The sequence below is a fragment of the Pantherophis guttatus genome, chromosome 7 (assembly GCF_059756535.1).
Source record: "Pantherophis guttatus breed Tessera chromosome 7, ASM5975653v1, whole genome shotgun sequence".
In the NCBI taxonomy this organism is placed as follows: domain Eukaryota; kingdom Metazoa; phylum Chordata; class Lepidosauria; order Squamata; family Colubridae; genus Pantherophis; species Pantherophis guttatus.
The window spans coordinates 43009693-43030128 of record NC_142069.1 but is presented as its reverse complement, the minus strand read 5'-3'; the positions used below and the strand labels follow the sequence as shown (position 1 = coordinate 43030128).

The following is a 20436-nucleotide window of genomic DNA, read 5'->3' as shown; positions in this document are numbered from 1 at the left end:
GAATGTTTTCACAGGCAGAGTTAGTAAATACCACTGGTCTTAACATTCTTCCTTAAATGGAAGCTAACACTGACTAAGCTAAAAAAAATATTTTCCTACAATAGATGTTGCAACCCAGTTATTAACCTTTGCAACACCTTCAATCAGAATACATGAAAGCTGTACACTTTGTAATTTAAAATATATATATATTTTTCATGTCATTGTTTGAAATATTCTGTCATTTTTCATTTCTATGTGACAAAGAAAAGCTTTGCTTTTGCTATACTTATATGTTATCAAAGCAAAAACAGTACATAAATGAATTTACATAAGCACCAATCTTACATTCCTGTATGTATAGCTATACATACTAAATGTATGAAAGAGAACACACAATCCTTTAAACGTAACATCTCTAAGTGTTAAGATCATTTTCAAGGAATTGGAAATGAAAATTTAGAATGCTAAAACCAGTTTTAATATATATAATCCATCTGTTTTTTAGCATTAGACTATTTTAGGATAGCCATGTAATTCAAACCAGTAAGAGAAGGAGGAGATAAAAGACAGAGGTTTCCAAAACCGGTCTTATTGTTATTGTTTTATATTTTTATATGCTTGCTTGAAAGTGCCTTATTTAGGGTGACCCTCTGCTGCTGGAAGGTTCTTTAATCTGGCAATGGTTTATGTCAGTTGAATAGGGTGGGAATCTGCTACACTTTCCAATATGCTATCAAAAAAGCCTATTCCATTTAGTGGATAGGATTGTGAAAGTTGCATATAAGGTAAGGGAAGTTTAAGCAAAGAGACAATCAACAAACAAGTTTTCCTTCCCCATTTTACTGGGAGAAGCTTCAAAAGGCCTCTCATTAATAATCTCCAGCACCAAGTAGAGTTTATTGCTTTGTATTTCTTTACTGCACTACTAGTGACAAATGGATTAAAATTTAATTGACAGAATTTGGCAAAACATTATTATCTGAGGTTAGTTACAATGGAAATTAACCTAGAATCTCCCTAGCAAGTTCTATCTTGCTAGGTGAAGCAGAAAGAAAAAAGGGAAATGTCTGCTTCCACTTTAGATTAATTATAGTTTAGCATGTCAACAAAACCAGAAAGTGTTGTTCATCTTACTGTTAGACAAGAAAGGCCAGACTCAACACCAATATTTAAATCCTTGACTTGCACCCACAACTAGGACTGAATTGACATTATTAAATTGAGGCAGTCATAAAGTGAGATACCACATGATCACATTGACTTACAATGGCAATTGTGGCATTCCCCACTGCATTTGGAAGCAAACAAATGTTTGCTGGTGCTTGCTGGGCCAAGCTGGGAATTCATGTGGGGCTGGGGAGAGAAGGCAGCTGAGAGAATGAATGCTCTCTGGCGCTTGCTAGGCCAACTGAGATTTCTCAGGACGTGGCAAACTAGCCCAGAGCCTCAAGTTCTAGATCTGATTGGAACCCCACAGGGTAGGTTAACAGCAGTGGTGAAATCCAATTTTTTTTACTACCGGTTCTTTAGGCGTGGCTTGGTGGGCGTGGTGTGGCTTGGTGGGCGTGGCTTGGTGGGTGTGGCAGGGAAAGGATATTGCAAAATCTCCCCCACTCTGGGGCTAGCCAGAGGTGGTATTTGCCAGTTCTCCGAACTACTCAAAATTTCCGCTACCGGTTCTCCAAAACCTGTCAGAACCTGCTGGATTTCACCCCTGGTTAACAGGCAGTGAAAAGGCATAAATGGAGAGGGGAAGATAGGTAGGTGGGAGTGGAATGTCCCTGTAATTTAAGTATGAACAGGCTGCCAAATGCCTGAATTTTAATCATGAGTGTAAGGATGCTACAATGGATGTAACTTTGGGTACAGATTGTAAATCCATTTTTTCATCACCATCGTAACATCGAATTAATGATTGTCACTGAATAAATGACTGTGTAAATTAAGGAATACCTGTAATTTAACCAAAAATTCAAGTAAAGGTAACAAGTCTGGGTAGAGGCTTTGTAACTTTTCATTTTTGTAACTTTCAGTTGCCTTTTAGAAGCAAATCCTTACATGGTGATTTATTTCATATAAATATGTAACAGGAAGTCATGTTTATTTTTAAATAAAGGCATGCTTCTATCACAGAAAACAATAGCCAAAAAATCCAGTTAAATAGCAATAGCATATCAGTAGTCATCAATTAACAACTGCCCTGTTTAACAACCATTTGAATTTATGACAGCACTGAAAACACTATCCCTGTGTCATGATTTTCTAAAAGGGAGAAAACAGCATTAGATACAATGTATACAGATAGTAATGGACTTATGACCACTCATTTAGTGGCTGTTCAAAGTTACAGCGGCACTGGAAAAAGTGACTTATTGGTTTTTTACACTTATGGCCATTGCAGCATCCCCATGGTCATGTGATCAAAATTCAAGTGCTTGTTAATTGGCATGTATTTATGACAGTTGCGTTCTTCCAGGGACACGTGATCACCTTTTGTGACCGTCTGACCAGCAAAGTCAATGGGGAAGCCAGATTCACTTAACAACATTACTAACTTAACAACTGCAGTGAATTCACTTCACAACTGTGGCAAGAAAGGTCATAAAATGGGGCAAAACTTACTTAACTGTCTTGTTTAGCAACAGAAAGTTGCCCTCAATTATGGTCCTATGTTAATGATTATCTGTATCTGCAATGTCCTGTGGTAGCAAACAAAATATAGCCGAAATGCTTCATAGTGCACATTTTTAGTGTGCAGATAACATGCTTACAGGGTTTTTTTCAATTTTGTTTTAATTTTTACTTTAAGACTATCTTTCATCACTGGGCCTGCCGCACCCAAATGGGACACTTAAGATAATAAATCTGTTTTAGGCATCCAAATTATATTTACTGATACTGTCTCCTTCCTTTCAGCCAGGATTACAGAAAACAAGACCAAAAGAATGAAAACACTTTTCCCTTTTTGCTTGAATAAAACAAGGGTAACTTAAAACAGGTCAATTTTCACTTATTAAATAGCTTGTAACAAATAGATTGCCAGCTGGACCTAACTAGGATCCACCTTTATTGCTAGTGAATCCAATAAGTACTCTGATTTCCCTAGGCAGCGATGGCTAACCTTTTTTCCGTTGTGTGCCAAAAGTGGGGGTTGCACGGGGGGGTGTCACATGCTTTCGTGCCCACTCCCATAATTCAATGCCACACATGCGACTCCCTTGAGCTTCCCCCGCTTTTGACACATGATGGCACAGTGGGCCCGTTTCTCACTCTCCCCAGGCTCCAGAGGCTTTCTTGGAGCCTGGGGAGGGCAAAAACAGCTTTCCCGACCCCCCGGAGGCCAGAAATGGCCTGTTTCCTGACTTTCAGTGGGCCCGAAAGGCCTGAAAATTAGCTGGCGCGCTGGAGCTCAGCTAGGGCAACGCTTGCATGCCCACCGATATGGCTCCACATGCCACCTGTGGTACATGTGCCATAGGTTCACCATCATGGCCCTAGGGCATACCTAACTTGAAGTCCCTAAAGACTGGAGCCTTTACCCCACCCTCAGCTTTCCTCGAAAAGCGATACAGGAAGATTCCTTATCCAGAAAGACAATACCCCTGTGACTCTGGACACCCAGAAACAAGGGAGCATGTGCTTCTCCACTGCCAAATATTACAGAGATATCCATACCAGCCTCATCTTATCATTACTGTATAAATACCCACAGCACACAAGACAGTTCTACATCTCCCTGGTGCTTTCAGATATCAACTGTGCTACAACATGCAATGTCGCTACCTGATACCAACATGATACAACATGCAATGTTGCCAAGTTTATTTATTCATTTATTAGATTTGTGTGCCGCCAATCTTATCTAGAGTTCTGTACTGCAGTGCTCAAAATTCATCAGATGATGACCTGTGACCAAAATTAGTCTTAATGAGCACCTAGTTTGGTATACAGGCAGTCCTCAATTTAGAATTGAGCCCAAAATTTATGTTGTTAAGTAAGAAATTTGTTAAGTGAGTTTTGCCCCATTTTACGATTGTTCTTGCCAGTTGTTAAGTGAATCACTGCAGTTGTTAAATTAGTAACGCAATTGTTAAGTGAATCTGGTTTCTCATCACTGTTTATTGTTGCTATATGTTCCTCCTGAGCAGTGTTCCTACTTAAAACAGTATATTAATTGTGCCAGTTTGTGTTCTGGGGCTTAAATTCAATGTAGGTATTAGGTAATCTAATTCCATGGCCATAATACTATTAGAGGAAAAATAACAGAGATCAAAACTTAATGTATTATTCATCATACCAACCCACATACTATTCTAATATGATCACTGACTGAAGTAAGTAAAATCTAATCTAATCTACACACTATCACTGTTGGTCTTTTGTTCTGATGCAATGTAATGGTTTTAATCCCTCAGGTTTAGCAGGAATAGAAATTCATGAGTTGCTGCCCTTTTCTATAGCATGTGATAAGATTTATTTTCAAGGGATCAAGCACTATACAAGAAATGGAAAGCAGAATCAGCCCCACAGTTCTATTGATACCCAACTTCATTTGATGGAACTTTTAAGATCTGGTATCTGAACTTATTTGGAAAATAAAGAAACATGCTGGAGCAGACCAAAGACCTATTTAGAGTGTTTACTGCTCTAATGTTTCATTTCACAATTAACTAATTTGATATATCGGTACATCAGAAGAGCACAAACACTATTTGAACACAATTCTGCTTGTATTACTGAAGACTGGCATCAGAGAACACATTGCATCTGCTAATAGAAATTTGATTATGGGTCATAATGTGTCCCCAACATCTTCCAATGATGGACTTCCAACTGTAACTGTAACTGACATCAATCTTCCTTCTTGTTGTTCTCATCCTCACTTTTCTCATATCTTTTCCTGCATTGTAAATAACTCAATAGTTAGATCTGTGCATAATGTGTCCAACATATCAACTGAAAACTGAGTTGTTTTCTTCTATGATACATTTATTTCAGTGATGAAATCCATTTTTTTTTTACTACCGGTTCTGTGGGCATGGCTTGGTGGGCATGGCAGGGGAAGGATACTGCAAAAACCCCATTTCCTCCCCACTCCTGGGGCCAGCCAGAGGTGGTATTTGCCGGTTCTCTGAACTGCTCAAAAATTCTACTACCGGTTCTTCAGAAACTGTCAGAACCTGCTGGATTTCACCCCTAATTTATTTACTTTCTTGACTATTGGTAGTATTTTCATTCTCATCTTCTTTCAATACAGCTTCCCTCAATATGTATTCAAGTATATACCGGTAGTTGAATGAATGAGTGAACAGCCTTATTTGAGTCCTCTGCCAACCTAAAGCCAGTTTTTTCGCCATATGTTGTACGGACTATGGCTTATTTGGATTTCTTTTGCTTTCTTACATATTCAACATGCATCAAGCAAGGTCTCATATTTTGAACATTTGGCATTGCTCTTTCCATGTAAAGTTCTAGTGTGTGTTGGATTACTCCAACGATTATTTGCTAGCATATGGAATTAAGGATACTGTATTGTACTGTGGCTGTGTATGTGTACTGTGGCTCAGTGGCTAAAACGCTAAGCTTGTCGATCGAAAGGTTGGCAGTTTAGCGGTTCGAATCCCTAGTGCCACGTAATGGGGTGAGCTCCCATTACTTGTCCCACCTAGCAGTTCGAAAGCACATAAAAAATGCAAGTAGAAAAATAGGGACCACCTTTGGTGGGAAAGTAACAGCGTTCTGTGCGCCTTTGGTGTTTAGCCATGCCGGCCACATAACCATGGATACGTCTTCGGACAGCGCTGGCTCTTTGGCTTTGAAACGGAGATGAGCACTGCCCCCTAGAGTCGGGAACGACTAGCACGTATATGCGAGGGGAACCTTTACCTTTACCTATGACAGTTTACACATTCAGTGTCTTTTTTTGGCATTGATATATGCTTGGAATCTGTTGGCCATGCTGTTGTTCTCTAGATTTCTTGACACTATTTAGTTAGACATTTTACTGATTCTTCTTCTGTCTCTTTCCATATTTATGAAAACATCCATAAATTTCTATTACCTTCCAAGTTGGTAAAGACTGGAGTGCTGTTTTAGGTTCTTTTTTCATACTAGACATTATTGTAATTAGGAATATCTTCTAAAGTACCCTCAATGTTTTCTCTACTGTACCGATATTCAGTTTAAACTTTCTATCTTTGTTTGGTTTTCTTGGAATCTTTATTGGACTACTTCAGCATGCCATTTCAAGGTTGGAACCTCTTTCTACGTTTGCTGATCTTGTGTTTTTGTGCCCATTTCCATCTACAATGTTTTTACAGATGTCATTGTAATACTTCTTCATGTCTCTTTTAACAACTTTCTGAAATTCTTGTTAAGTTGCTTCCTGAAAGCTTTGTCTTTGGCTTCTCTTCTTTACTTGGCAATTTCTGCCATCTGTTCTTACATCTAGTTTGCTTTCTTGGTCTTTGGCAGCCTCTTTTTTCATTAATCCATAACAATTATTTGATACCATTTAATAGTTCCCCTGGTTCCTTATCAATGAAATTCAGGATTCAGAATAAATCCTGATGCTTTCTTTGAGAATTGTAAATATAAAATGAAGCTCATATTGTGATTGGCTTTCTTCTACTTTATCTTGACTTGAAACTTGCATGACTTTATAATATGCTCCACAGTCAGCCTCTTTGCTTTATAACTCAGCCCTTCAAACTCCCTGTACCAATAGTATAGTCAATTTAATTTTGGTATACTTCGTCTAACGATGTCCATATATATAGGCATAATTTTGCTTTTTTTAGTCATGGACCATTTTTTTTAGTCATCAATAGGTGGCTTTCCTATACTTCTAGAACTCTACTTCACATGACCCGTGTGAAGTGTGAGTTAATTTGTAATAATCCTTCTAGCCATTAAAGAGGGTATGAAGCAGCAAAATTAATTACTTCAGTTGTTGTCATTATCAAACAACTTTTGGATACCTTATAAAATCAACTAACGTTATCTTTTCATTTTTAAATATTTCTTTTTAACTGAATTTCTTGATTTATTCTGCTATACTAATTCATTGCAACTAAACAATCATCAACTGTTTTATACTTTAATAAGTTCCATCAAAGCCTAGGGATTTTTAAAAACCTAAAATATTCATCTAAATAAAAAAGAAGGTGGAAGTACTACTTGTTGCTACAACATGTAGAATTAATTTAAAAAATTACAAAGCCTTGAAAAACAACTTAGTAAAACATACACAAATCAAGAAATGTTTTTTACTGCATTCAAGAACATAATACAGTATTTGCAAGATGACTCAAGACCACATTTGAAATACTGAAATACAGAAAAAATAAAAATTAATATAAATATTCTTCAGTTAGCTTAATCTGAGAAGATATGGCAAGTGCTCTGCAGTTAAACAATTAAGTGTTCATTTGAGATCAACTCTCATGACTTCTGGCAGTGTTTATACATATTTTGCTAGGGTATTTAGCCATGTTGGAAAGAAAAAAAATTGAATCCTACACGCCTTGTATAGGCAGATGAAATTTACTAATTCAAAGTGAGGAGCAGATGTTTAATAGCTGGCAGTACAGTTAAGAACAAAAAGCTCAATGTGATCCAAATAAACTAAACATTATCCAGTATTTAAAACTTACTCATACAAATTTTATATAAAAACCCAAAAGTTTCCACCAGAAATATTTTAATACAATTGAGGTTACTTGATCTAGAAGTTGATATATTAAGATATAGCCAACATGTAAGAAGTGACTACCAATTTGAAAATCTTTAACCGTTCTTTCATTATACTGCCATTAGGTTTTTAAGAACAACAATATTTCAACTACAGTGGCAGCGATGACAAAAATATATTTTTCAAGTTGGATATTCTTAAAAATAAAGATGCAATCAAGTACTTTCCAAGTTTATAGTCAGGAGAAAAATAAAGGTTGTATCAAGTTACCAGATTCCATACACAGATACACTGTATTCTTTCCTCAAGATTTTCACCATGTAGTTAGATCACATTTGAAAACGTACAAAAAATACCTTGTTTTAAGTTCTTCAACCTACAGTGATAAAGTGTGATGTACCTAATATTATAAAGTAGGAATCAATACTATAGGCGGCACTGGAGATGCCTCACTGATATTTCAAACATTAGATAGATACCAGAGTTTTACAAAACCATTTAAAACTAGTAACTTATTTCAGAATCTTAACATTCTGTTAAACATGGTTTTCATTCTAATCAGAAGTCTAATTTGTAACAACATTCCATTTTCTATTTCAGTTTACAAAATTGATTATTATTATTGTTGGTCCTTTTGTCTTCATGTTCACATAACAATAACAATAACTCAATAATTCTATTATAGGTAGTCCAATTGGGACGAGTGACATGGTCATTAAGCAAAGCAGTTGCTAAGTAAAAATAAAATCATCAAGACTATACTTACTTTGTATATATTTTCTTCTTTGCTTTACAGCATCAGAAAAATATAATCCCAAACAGCCAGATGAACTCAAATAGTTGGGGACAGTTTCTGGAACTTGAGTCAAAAGGAAGCTAGATAAAAGGACAAAGCTTATAACTCTTTCCCCACTCTTGCTCCCTTTGGAATGCTTACCCCAGGCCCTGGGATAATTAGCAACAAGCAAATTAATGTTTGTATTTACATTCATTGTAGAGGAAGGGATTTCAAGAGAGTAAACGCACATGCACAATTGTATTAGCCTAGCCCAGGGGTGGGCAACTGTGGCCCTTTTACAACCTGTGGACTTCAACTCCCAGAATTCCTGAGCCAGCTTGGCTGTCTCAGGGGCCACAGTTGCCCACCCCTGGCCTAGCCACTTAGATGACAAAAATGCCTATAGTGTGAAATTGATTAGGGTTTTGTCATTGTCAGGCAGCAGCACAGCCTGCTGGAGGATTCTAATCAATTAATAAAAGTTACAGAGCACTTTTTAAGATAAGGACAACTCAGGAAGAGATAGGTTGTTTAAGTAAACTCTTCACTCCGTGAGAAGAAAAAACAGATCAGGACCAGGACAACAGGTACTGATTGTAACTCACTAATGTGAGAGATGCTGCAAAGGTCAGAAATGCATACATTGATCAGAAAGTTACTTTTTCATCACCATCATAACTGCAAACAGTCGCTAAACAAGGACTAGCTGTACTTTATTTGAAAGTTTTCTATAATATTCATCAATTTAAGGAGTTTTTAGATCTGTTTACAAGCAAAATAAAATATGGGTGGAAGCCATGACTCACAGGTGTTAAATATAAAGTAGAATAAATATTATGTTAATAAAGCATCAATATTTGTGTAACTTAATGCAGTTTTCCTTACATATACAACTTGTTATTCTGTCCTATTAACAATCTTGTTATACATGCTCTCATCTCTATTTCATCCTAAAAACTTGTAAAATTGTCCATGATTCTCCTGCAAGTTTTATTTCTAGGTGGGAATTTGAGGGTAGGACTTATTATATGTAAACAGCATCTTTTGCTTCTAAACACAAATAAAAATAGTCAAGTATTTTACAATAGAATTCCATATCCTTTGAGAAGGAAGCACTGAATCATCATTAATAAAACTGGTAACTGATTATCCAAATTTCTAACTTTAAACTAGTCATCACAGGCAGTAAAAACAACTAAGGTAAATAAAGTTGAACTATGAAGTCCATCAGTTAAATATTTTCAAATTAAAATAGTGACCTTTCTTCAATTAATCCCATTAAACAAGAGGACTCATTCTGCAAAATATAAAAAAGATATAGCCTTTCAGAAGCTGAATAAACTGATCAATAATACATTGTAATACTGAATCTCTGTAAAATGTCATCACTTCAAATAACTTGCACTGGGCTACAGTTAGAATATGTTTAATTACATTTAAATAAACAAGAGCATTATGACTTTAAAACAATATTTGATTTCATGCTTGAAAGAGAAATATGTCTAGTAAGAAATGTATTTCATTAGTTCATTCTGAATTGTAAGTTTACTTTAAAATGCATTTTCAGGACATATATATTTTAAAAAGTAGCATGGAGGACAGAAAGATGCCTAGCTTTGATTTAGAAGCTCACTGAACTGCTGATAAGGACAATTTTTTTCCAGCTCGCTCGCTCTCTCTCTCTCTCTCTCTCTCTCTCTCTCTCTCTCTCTCTCTCTCTCTCTCTCTCTCTCTCTTTCTCTCTCTCTATTCAAAAAATATAAAATGGCTCCAATTTATCAGCAATGCAGGTAGGATTTTGTTTTTTAAAAAATGTGTCTGAACATGTAAAATGCTCGCTGGACAAAGGAGAAAGAAGGGGTTTGAATTCAGAGATCAGCAGTTTTGTCCTCAGCTAACAAGTGACCTATGATCATATTGCAATATCTCAGCCTTTTGAAAGGTTGACTATAGAGGGCAAACTTCTGATTGGGTAATGTAGGAGCTGATTGGCACAGTATAAAGGATCTTAGTCAAACAGTATTCACAGATGATTGTAACCCTGTTACAATCAAGAGACAATTTTCTGAATAAGATTTCTCTAACAGGTCTAGCCAGACTCTGAAATGACTGCAGTCCTACCTAGAACCACTTCTGTGATGACTCAAAGTAGGCCTTGAAAGAAGAATGCAGTATCTAATTTCCTCCTCACACAAACTGCTTTGTTATTGCTCTAATTTTTCACTGAGCCTTGAACTAGTAAGTCTACACAGTAGCATGATGGAGGAACTTAGTCTTGAGGCTCAGATTGGACAAATTCTAGATAACTGGCTACTGAGAAGACAGATGATTAAAAAGGGTAATATCTCTGTGGCAATGATTGGATCTCAACCACTTTAAAAAGAGAATAAAGAAAAACACACAGCCCTAAAAACTTTTAACACTACAGAAAGAATTATCCCTGCAAAAATTGAGCTCAATTTCTTCAGAAATCATATTTCAGGGCACAAAACAAGCCAGTAAAAGGTATGTGAAGCCAATACAGGACATTTAATTATTATTACAAAATATTATTAGAGGCCTGAATCTGCCCTTTGAACAAATCAGGCTGTCTCAGTACAGTGCTATGAACTACATTAGACTCATTTTATAACTGAAAAGATCAGTTATATTTTATAAATATTTTGTTCTTACTTACACCTCGTAGTAACCCTACTTGAAAACACAACATTCAGAAGCACGGTAAACAAATAAAGTATAAATAATCCATCTATTGGCCATATTTTCATTTTGCAAAGAATGGATAAGTAGTCAGCATTTTTTAGTTTGGCCTTAATTACAGTAAGCGTAGACCTCTTTTTCAGGCATTATACAAAATGATGCAAGTGCCACAAACCCTTTTTAAATAATTAACTGAATTCTCACAAGAATGGAAGATCCCTCCTGTAAAATAGCTTTACACATCTCTCTAGAGCCATGAGTGACCAACCTTTTGGCTGGGTGAAGAAGAATTGTCTGGGGCTCCATATAAAATATATAATATAATTAATGTATATACAGTAGATCCCATAATAATGTTAAAAGTTTACAATCTTATAGGGCCTGCATTTCTAGCTTTCCAGGACCACATACAATCCATGGCTCACAATTGGCCATGCCAGCTTTAAACCAAATCAAACAACCATATTTAACGATAGCATTGTATATAACACAAACCCATATGAAAATGAGCTGGCCAGTGAGAAAATTGCTTTTATGATGTCCAACAACTGTTTGGGCAATAGCTGTTCTTATCAGCTAAGTCTGTCATTCCTATATTTCACTTCATCTTGACTACACTGTTTCAGCAAGCCCTCAAATACCATAGACACTTACTTCCAACCCCCATCCCTTCATGAAATACAATGATGTGGACTGCAATAAACAAAGGTGTTAAGGACGTCATAAAACAACTGCTTATAATGCAACAGACTAATATGACTATAGCTCTGGAAAACTATTTTTGTGTTGTGTTGACAGCCATGCATGTTTGTTGACAGTTTTTTGAGGGAACTAATGAAGAGTCTTTTTGCATCTGCTACTTTAGTTCTTAATTCAAAACGCTGGCTTTGATCTCTGAAAAACAGAACAAAACCCATCCATCTTAATAAATAATTATCTGATGTACAGTAGGTGGCTGAATGTGCTTTTGTGATCATTTATCGTGTTGTGATGTTTTTCTGGTAATGTTCAATTGCCTTACAGATCCTTTTGAAAAGAAACATAAGATATAAATATTTAGTTAAGACTGTTTGCCCAAACATTTGTTATAATTTTAGTACAAATGAATAAGCAATAAAAAGAGGGAAAAAGAAGCATGTCCATCCTACCAAAGAAGATGTGACTGAATCTTTATTTATTAAAGTTTAGGAAACTAGCAAAATAAAGTAAAAGGTATTAATGCCACCAGAATGAACTTGTTAAAATGATGGATTGCCTCTTGAGTTATTTCTGACATTAAGAAAGCTCAGCTGATTATTTTATTTATTATGCTGCATTGTTATTGAAAGAAAACATTTTCCATTCCTCAGGTGCCAAAATAACCTGGCCAACTTTTAATATTATATTCACTGGGGAAGCCTGAAGGGAAGTTATTTGCTATTGCTCTATTTTTTCTAAATCTTCCACTATTTTTTCTCTTTTTTAAATTAAATAACAGATATACAATCAAGAACTTCTCCACAAAGATATTAATGTATTCCTTTTCATAAATAAAATGCGGATAATTCTGAAAAAAAAATCTACATTTTCAATAAGAATTTGGCATTGTTTCATAAGATGTGTTTGATTTTAGGCTAAATTTCTCATCCCTCCTAACAGGGATAATGCTAAATGATCTCACATCTGGACAAACTGAGGAATGGACTCTATTCTTATTCATTTAGAAAATGTGACTGCACTTAGTTGGATTCTGCTCTCGTTTTTAAACCTACACTGGTTACCAGTTGTTTCCAAGTGCAATTCAAGGTGATGGTTGTCACCTTTAAAGCGCTACATGTCATAGGGCAGATATTTGAGGGATCATCAGTCTCCTATGTTTCCTGTAAAAAAAAATTGACTTGCTTTAGGTCAATTAAGCAATACCATCTAGTGTGAAACGGCCTTTTCTCGGTACATATCCCCCAAATACAGTTTCTTGGGGGGTAGGAGGGGGAATTCATTATTATTCCTGTTTAAGGAGGGCATTAAAAACATGTATCTTTCCCCAGGCCATAACTTAGTATATAAACAGAGGATCTTTTGTTGCTGTGGATTGGAGAGACCGTTGGTTATTGTATTATCACCGATGACACTATATTTGCGACTTTATTTTTTGTATATTTAAAGCTGTCAACAGAATTTGGTGGGCTAGATATATGACTGACTGAAAGACAGTCTGACCCCAGTGGCTGGTTTGCAAATATTAAATCATTATAGATCAGGAGTCTCCAAAGCTAGCTGAGGAATTCTGGGAGTTGAAGTCCAAAAGTCTTAAAATTGCCAAGGTTGGAGACCCCCGTTATAGATGGCAAAGGACAGAAATACAAATTACTGTTGTATCATATAATCTCTATTTCTTGAAGATACAATACCTTAAGATAGAGTCCTTTAGTATGTTTTGTTCTGGAAATCATTATAACAATTCATTATAAAAGTTATATAAAAATCAGGTATGCCTCATTAATTTTAATTAATAATAATAATTGTATTATGTGTATTAATAAAATCACTATTATTTGCTATATAGCAAAAATCAGTTTAGTGCAAAATAATATTATCAATATTTCCTTCAATTTTCTTTGATAGCTTTTGTAGGATACAATCAGGATCGATCACCGGGACCAGAGGTTTAATCTTCTGAACTTTCGGACTCGTGTTGGAGCCCATCTTCAGGGAACTTCTCTCTACCAGAATGTGTACTTTGGGCTGTTCTGTGTGTAGTATTTATGTGGTGCTTGGTTGTGTGTGGCTTTTTTGGGGTGTTGATGGCTAGCTATTATGTCACTGGCTGTTGTTTCCTTGTGCTTGGCTCCTAACTACCTGATAAGCTGGTGGTAAATCAGCACTGTTGAGTGACAAGGGGCCCCATTTCCCAGGCTTTAATCACTTCCCTGGCTATCTTTGTACCCACTCAGCCAACAATGTCATACCTGCTTAGCCAACAAGGCAACAGTTTAATTTTAAAAGAATAAATAAATTTAAAGAATAAGTTTAAATCTATAGTCCCAGAGTTAAGGTTTTCAACTAACTTTCTCAAATCATCATCATCATCATTTTAGCCACTGTCTATTCACTGCAGGATGAAGACCTCTTCCGCATGTTTCCAACCTATACGGTCCTGAGTTCTTTTGTCAATTGGGCCCACAATAGTTGCTGATGTCATCGATCCATCTTGTTTTAGGTCTCTTCCATGGACACTTTTTATCAAGTGGGTTCCATTCTATGATTGCCTTGGTCCACCTGTCATCAGTTTTTGCTACGTGACCAGCCCATTTCCATTTCAATTCTTTTACTCTCTTGATGATATTGTATACTTTCCACGGCTCTTTCCACTAATCATAGCTAAAGCTTAAGCTTTCTCAAATATCAAGTGCTAATTTACATATCAAATGTATTTAGTGAGAATATATGGCTTAGCCCTACCTATGCTCTTAGTGGTATTTTTATTCACAATAGCGGGGATATATAAAATGAGCAGTTCAAAGTCAACTGTTTTTTTAGTTGTTTTTTAGTTGTAATTTTATAACCAAATTGTTTAATAGAAACAAGCAAACAAATAATCACACATACTTATTATTGAGTTCCTGAATGGTAGTTTTAAATTTTATCAAATTGACAATAACAGAAATCATGTAGCAGCTCATGCCAATATACCGCTAATTATAACTGTTAAATATCTGAAGACTGAATTATTTATTTTATTTATTAAATTTGTATGCCATCCAGCTTTCTAACAAACAACTCTAGGTGACTAATTTGAAACAAATATGCATGATAAAGAGATAGACAACTGAATAGGATCTTATTAAAATCCTTTTTAAAACATTGAAAAAAATAACAATATGTCAGTAGCTATTAGTTGTATACATAGCAAGAATGTATTAATGAAGCTCCCCAAGATGCTTGTATTTTCCCAGTCACCTAAACGTTAAGGAATATACCACCTAGTCTCTGCTTAGCTTTAGCAAAAAAAGTTGATTCATATGTCCTTATACCACACCATTGGATTTTCACATAGAAAACAGGTTGTTTTTTATAGAATTAATTATGTTATCAAAAATAATCAATAGCAGGTTATTTTAATTCACAAGGTGGAATTTCCCAAAGTGGCTATGAAGGAATGGGGTTTTTTTAAAACATACTTTAATCTATGAACTGTGATCCTGCTTCTCATGTAATAAATTAATACAGGGAAAACTGTACACAAAATATACAATATAGTGTACTTTAAAATTCCATGTTGTCTGTATACAGAACAATATCTAGAAGGATATACTGAAGCTTCTAGACTATCTGGTTAAATCCATAGTTCTTACATGTAAATTAAGATGTATGCAGATAAAGTGTTTATAATTTACTTGTTAAAACATATTGCACAACATGAATTGCTTCCAAGAAGTGATAATTAAAGTTCTACACAGAATATTTTAGCTTGTAAATATTTCAATCAATATTTTGAAATATATTAATACTTCAAATATAAATTATATAGTGAAAAAGTACATATAAACAAATATGCTTAATATGTATAGCTGCCAAGCAAGTTCATCATCCTTTATATATCCAGAATTTACAGACTCAACTCATCTAACACATCCATTATTCATACTACAAGATGCTCTATAAGCAGTCTTCAGCTTTCATCCATTCATTCAGCAACTATTCAAACATACAGTGCTGCTGAAAAGATGAACATACAAACTGATCCTTGAAGTTCTGGCAATCACAGCACCCACACAATCATATGATCACAATCTGGGCACTCAGCTCATGATTATGACATAGCAAGGAGCTATGATCGTCATTTGTAACCTTCCCTGCCAGCTTTCCACAAACAAAGTAATCATTACAGCAATTTGTCCCCACCCATAGCATGCACACACCCGGCCATGCATAGCCTCTGCAGGTCCTCCCTAACCCTCTACTTGTGTACGGTTTGCACTGGGTCTTCCAAATCCTTCCTGGCTTCCCTCGTGGCACCTTTTCACTCATTACCATCCATTGTAACCTAAAAATTATCTGAAATCAGAATCCTTTCTCTGGTTTTCTATACACCTTTTTGTTCAAGATCAAAGTCCTCATTTTACTTCATCAATGCACCTATGTTTTCCTTTTCTAACCTTTACTTTCTGTTGTATACATTCCCATTCATGGCATTCAGTTCACCAATTCTACCTCCCTCAATTATATTAAAGCTTCTGATCTCATTATATAAAAAAGGCTACTTCTCCCCATTAGAGGCTATATTCAGAAGGATATCTTAGTCTTATAAGATTATATATATCTTATACTAAATATGGAAATATTCCATATTTCACCTGTTTTGTTTCAAATTGTCCTGCAAACCTATTTGAAGCCCATAATAACTCCAGTATTTCTGATCTCAAAGGCCACATCTCGGACTGCATCAGGGAGCAGGCATATATCTGTGCATGCACACATAACCTTCTTCATTCAGAGATTTTGTTCTAAATCTGTTACAATTTTAACAATGAAATAATGCTCTAGATTAGAACAACCCACTAAACAACTAGTTTGGTAATCTGAACAAGTGGAGCCCAGTGTCCAATATTCCATGTTTAGTCAAACCATAAACAATGCAGTGGTGTTGTGGCTCCAAAAACATTAGTAGGAAATAGAATATCAAACCCTTTTTAGTGAGAGATTAGGTCTGTATTTGCTACAGAAAAGCTAAGGTTACCTGTCAGATAAATTACCTAGAGCAAACTATGACTCTATTGATACCACTAGGTATATCAGTGGCCTTTTTTGACATTGACAGTGGTATCTTTTTGGAGCACCTGAGTAAGCTGGGAGTAGTATTTTTGTTTCTACCCTTATTTACAGGTAGTCCTCAACTTACAACCACAACTGAGCCCAAAATTTGTGTTAAGTGAGAAATTCGTTAAGGGAATTTTTGTCCTATTTTACGATGTTTCTTGCCACATATGTTAAGTGAATTACTGCAGTTGTTAAAATAGTAACCTGGTTGTTAAGTGAATCTGGCTTCCCCATTGACTTTGCTTGTCAGAAAGTGGTAAAAGATGGTCATATGACCCCGGGACACTGCAACCGTCAGAAGTGTGATTCAGTTGTCAAACTTCTGAATGGAAATCACGCGACCATGGGGATGTTGCAATGGTCATAAGTCTGAAAAATGGTCAAAATGCCATTATAACTTTGAATGGTCACTAAGTGAAAGTTGTAAGTCAAGGACTACCTGTATTTGGGTGCTAACAAGAGGTAATGCCTAACATCTGCCTGGCCTCCAGAATTTTGAGCTGCATTTTGCAAAGTTCTGTCCTGTTTCTTAAGTTATTACTATCTCTATATATACTCTTCTTTAAGGAACAGGTTCGTAGTCTGGGGGTCCTCCTCCTTCCAGAGCTGATACTGAATAAAAGTTCCCCTTACTGCCTCTAGCTTTGACTGATTAACCACCTATTCCTCCATCACTTCCTTTCCAAGCCCAATTCAAAGGGATCATTTTGGTGTATTATGGAACTCATTTTTGGAATAAATTGCTACTGAATGTGAAACTGGCCCTTTTGGGGGCAGGGGTGCACTTAACACTCCTTTTACATAAACCTTTCTCCAATTTTGAAGATTTGGACAATTAATTTTAGAACTGCTTCAAAACTTTACAATGCTGGTAAGATCTATTAAAGTAGGCATAATATGGCATTCCAAATACCAATTTAAACTAATGGAAAGCAGAAGAGAACTAATAAACACGACAATGACAACAAAAATTGTTTTACCTAATTCAAGACTGGAAAAACCAGTTAGCGGTAGGCAAGAGAAAGTTATATCTTAGTCTATGTGTTCAAATTATTCACGATTTGTAGATAATAAAAGACATAATGTAGCTATCTTCTAATTGCCGTATCAGTATTTTCATAATAATGAGGAAACAAAACTCTGATATATCAGACATGCTGAAAAATATACAAAGGAAGGATTGTGAAGTCATATATTCAAAGAAGCCATGCCTTCTATCTTTCAAACTCAAGTCAAATCACATGCTAGAATAAATAACTAGACAAAAATGTCTTTTGGAGGATGGGCAGAAGGTACTGAACAGTATGGGTTATTCAATGGCAAAAAACGAACTGGTTTTCCTTTGAAAGAACTGCAGAAATAAGATGAACTTTGATTATGCCTATTTTCCCAATAGATTTTCTTAAACTAAAGATTCATATAGATATTTTGCCCAAGATTGTTGCAAGTTCCTAAACAGCTGCTCTTAGCAGATGCTAGCATGAATCTCATAAAAAAAGTCAAGACTGTTTTCATCAACAGCATCTTCTAAGAGTCTCATTAAGTAGCTGTGAAATAATTAGGCAGTTGTGAAATGAAGTATTAGGTGATTTCAGATGTTACATTCCAGAAAAAAAGGACAGCAATATTGTTTTATATTATTGAATACTAAAGTGGATTGTTAATATCGTTTTTTCTAAGTTTTCTGCTTTTCCATTTAAAGAGTTATTGTCACATGTTTATAACTTTTGGCAGCATTTTAAATTAATGCCAGAATACATGTAAGTTTTTTAAAAAGACAGCCGTATTAGTTAACCAAAATGTTATTTTCTCCCTTTTAAGCCACTGCATACGTTGGTATTGTAGAGGACAAAAACTATATTGAACTCTATACCATCTGTTTTTAAATTGTCTTAAAAGATGTCGGTCTCTGTTAAAAACAAGATAATAGAGATGTTATAACCAATACTGTGAAGGGGAAAAAAAGTTCAGTATCCGACAGTAACAATATTGGTTATAACATCTCTATTATCCTGTTGCATTTAACAGACACCGACATCTTTAAGACAATTTAAAAACAGGTCAACATTTTTGAAACAATTAAAAAATTCAGAGTAGGTTTTTTTTCCTGGAACCTATTAATTCAGAACACACTATACGGATTTATTTCAATCATATTTTACAACAATTTTCTTTTAGGCCTTTCTTAACACATTATCTTCAGACACATCATATACAAAACTAAGGTCATGTGTTATTCAACAGTTAACTATACTAATCCATAGTGAATTGTTTTAATTTCATTAGAAGTTATTTTCACTTTTAAAAAAAACTCCTATAGACTACCGTGATTTTTTTTTTTTTTAAATTAACCCAAACTCCACAGATCTACGGTGACAAGCCTGTGAAACCTGCAAGCGGACCAAGTAAGGCTGTTCCGGATCCAAGCGGTTTAAGTAATTTCATATACACAGACTAAAAACCAAGGCTACCTTCTTTAATGGAAAACAACAGCCCCAACTTTACAGGCGCGCTAAGTCCAGTTCGATCCATTTAGTTGGATTCGACTGCACTTCTCAAGCCACAAGGACACAACCGCAGAAATGAACGAAGCACTCTGTGGTTTTAGCGCCTCGAGCAGTTTCATTCCAGCGGCCTCCCACTGCCCGCGAAGCAATTTGTAGGCATCCAGCCTCACGCACCACCGAGGCAGCCCAGGCAGGCCCGAGAGAGACGGGGAGGGGCCGCCGTCTCGCAAGCCGCCAGGCTCCTCAGGTGCAGCCGAAGGGAGAGGCGTGGCTGCCCCCCCCCACGGGCTGGGCCGCCCCTTCCTCCCCAGCGCCGGCCCTCCTGACCCAGCGCCGACTCACCTCGGTGGCCGGGATGTTCACGACACCTGTCGAGCGTCTTTTCTCCCTCAGCTTCCTTTTCTCGATCTGCCCTTTTCCTTTCCGGGCGCTGGGGCCGGAGGAACCTTTGCCCTTGGGAGCCACTTTCTCCTCCTCGGGAGAAGTTGGCGTCGCGCTGGTTCTGCTCCCTGGGGGCTCCGCGCCTCCTGCTCTGGTTCCGGCTGTCGGCTGGGGCTCCTTCGGGGTGTTTCTGGCCAGAGGGATACAATTCATGCCGCCGCTGCCATTGTTGTTATTAAGTTCGGCGGCGGTGGCGCTGCCGCCAACGCCGCTGGTGGCAGTGTTGGTGGCAGCTTTGCCATCACTCACCCCGGCCGCCGGTGTTTGTTTGGCCCGCATCTTCTCCCGCTTAGCTTTCCACTCTTCCAAGAAATCGGTCGTAGCGGCGCCGCTGCCCCGATAGCCCCCGGTGGCCATGTTTCAGGGAAGCTGCCGATTCCTTAGCGCCTTCCCAACGAGCCCCGACGTGGCTGCTGACCTTCCGAGGTTTACTAACCGAGCGGACTGGCAAAAGTTGCTGGCCGACCAAAGGAGAGTCACCGAGCGGGGTGGGGAAGAGGACTCCACGCAACCCTCTGCAGGAAACAAAAGGGAGC

General features: G+C 36.8%; 1 protein-coding gene across 3 annotated transcripts in view; it reads right to left on the bottom strand.

The window, feature by feature from the left end:
• The window catches only part of PAWR (pro-apoptotic WT1 regulator), a 70191-nt gene that overhangs the window by 48913 nt on the left and 842 nt on the right, over nucleotides 1-20436 (bottom strand). For all 3 annotated transcript variants that reach the window (XM_034403328.3, XM_087874075.1, XM_087874074.1), the window contains exon 2: nucleotides 19802-20415. In XM_034403328.3, the coding sequence (XP_034259219.1) occupies nucleotides 19802-20257 (456 nt within the window). In that variant the 5' untranslated portion in view covers nucleotides 20258-20415. The remainder of the gene's footprint in view (nucleotides 1-19801; nucleotides 20416-20436) is intronic.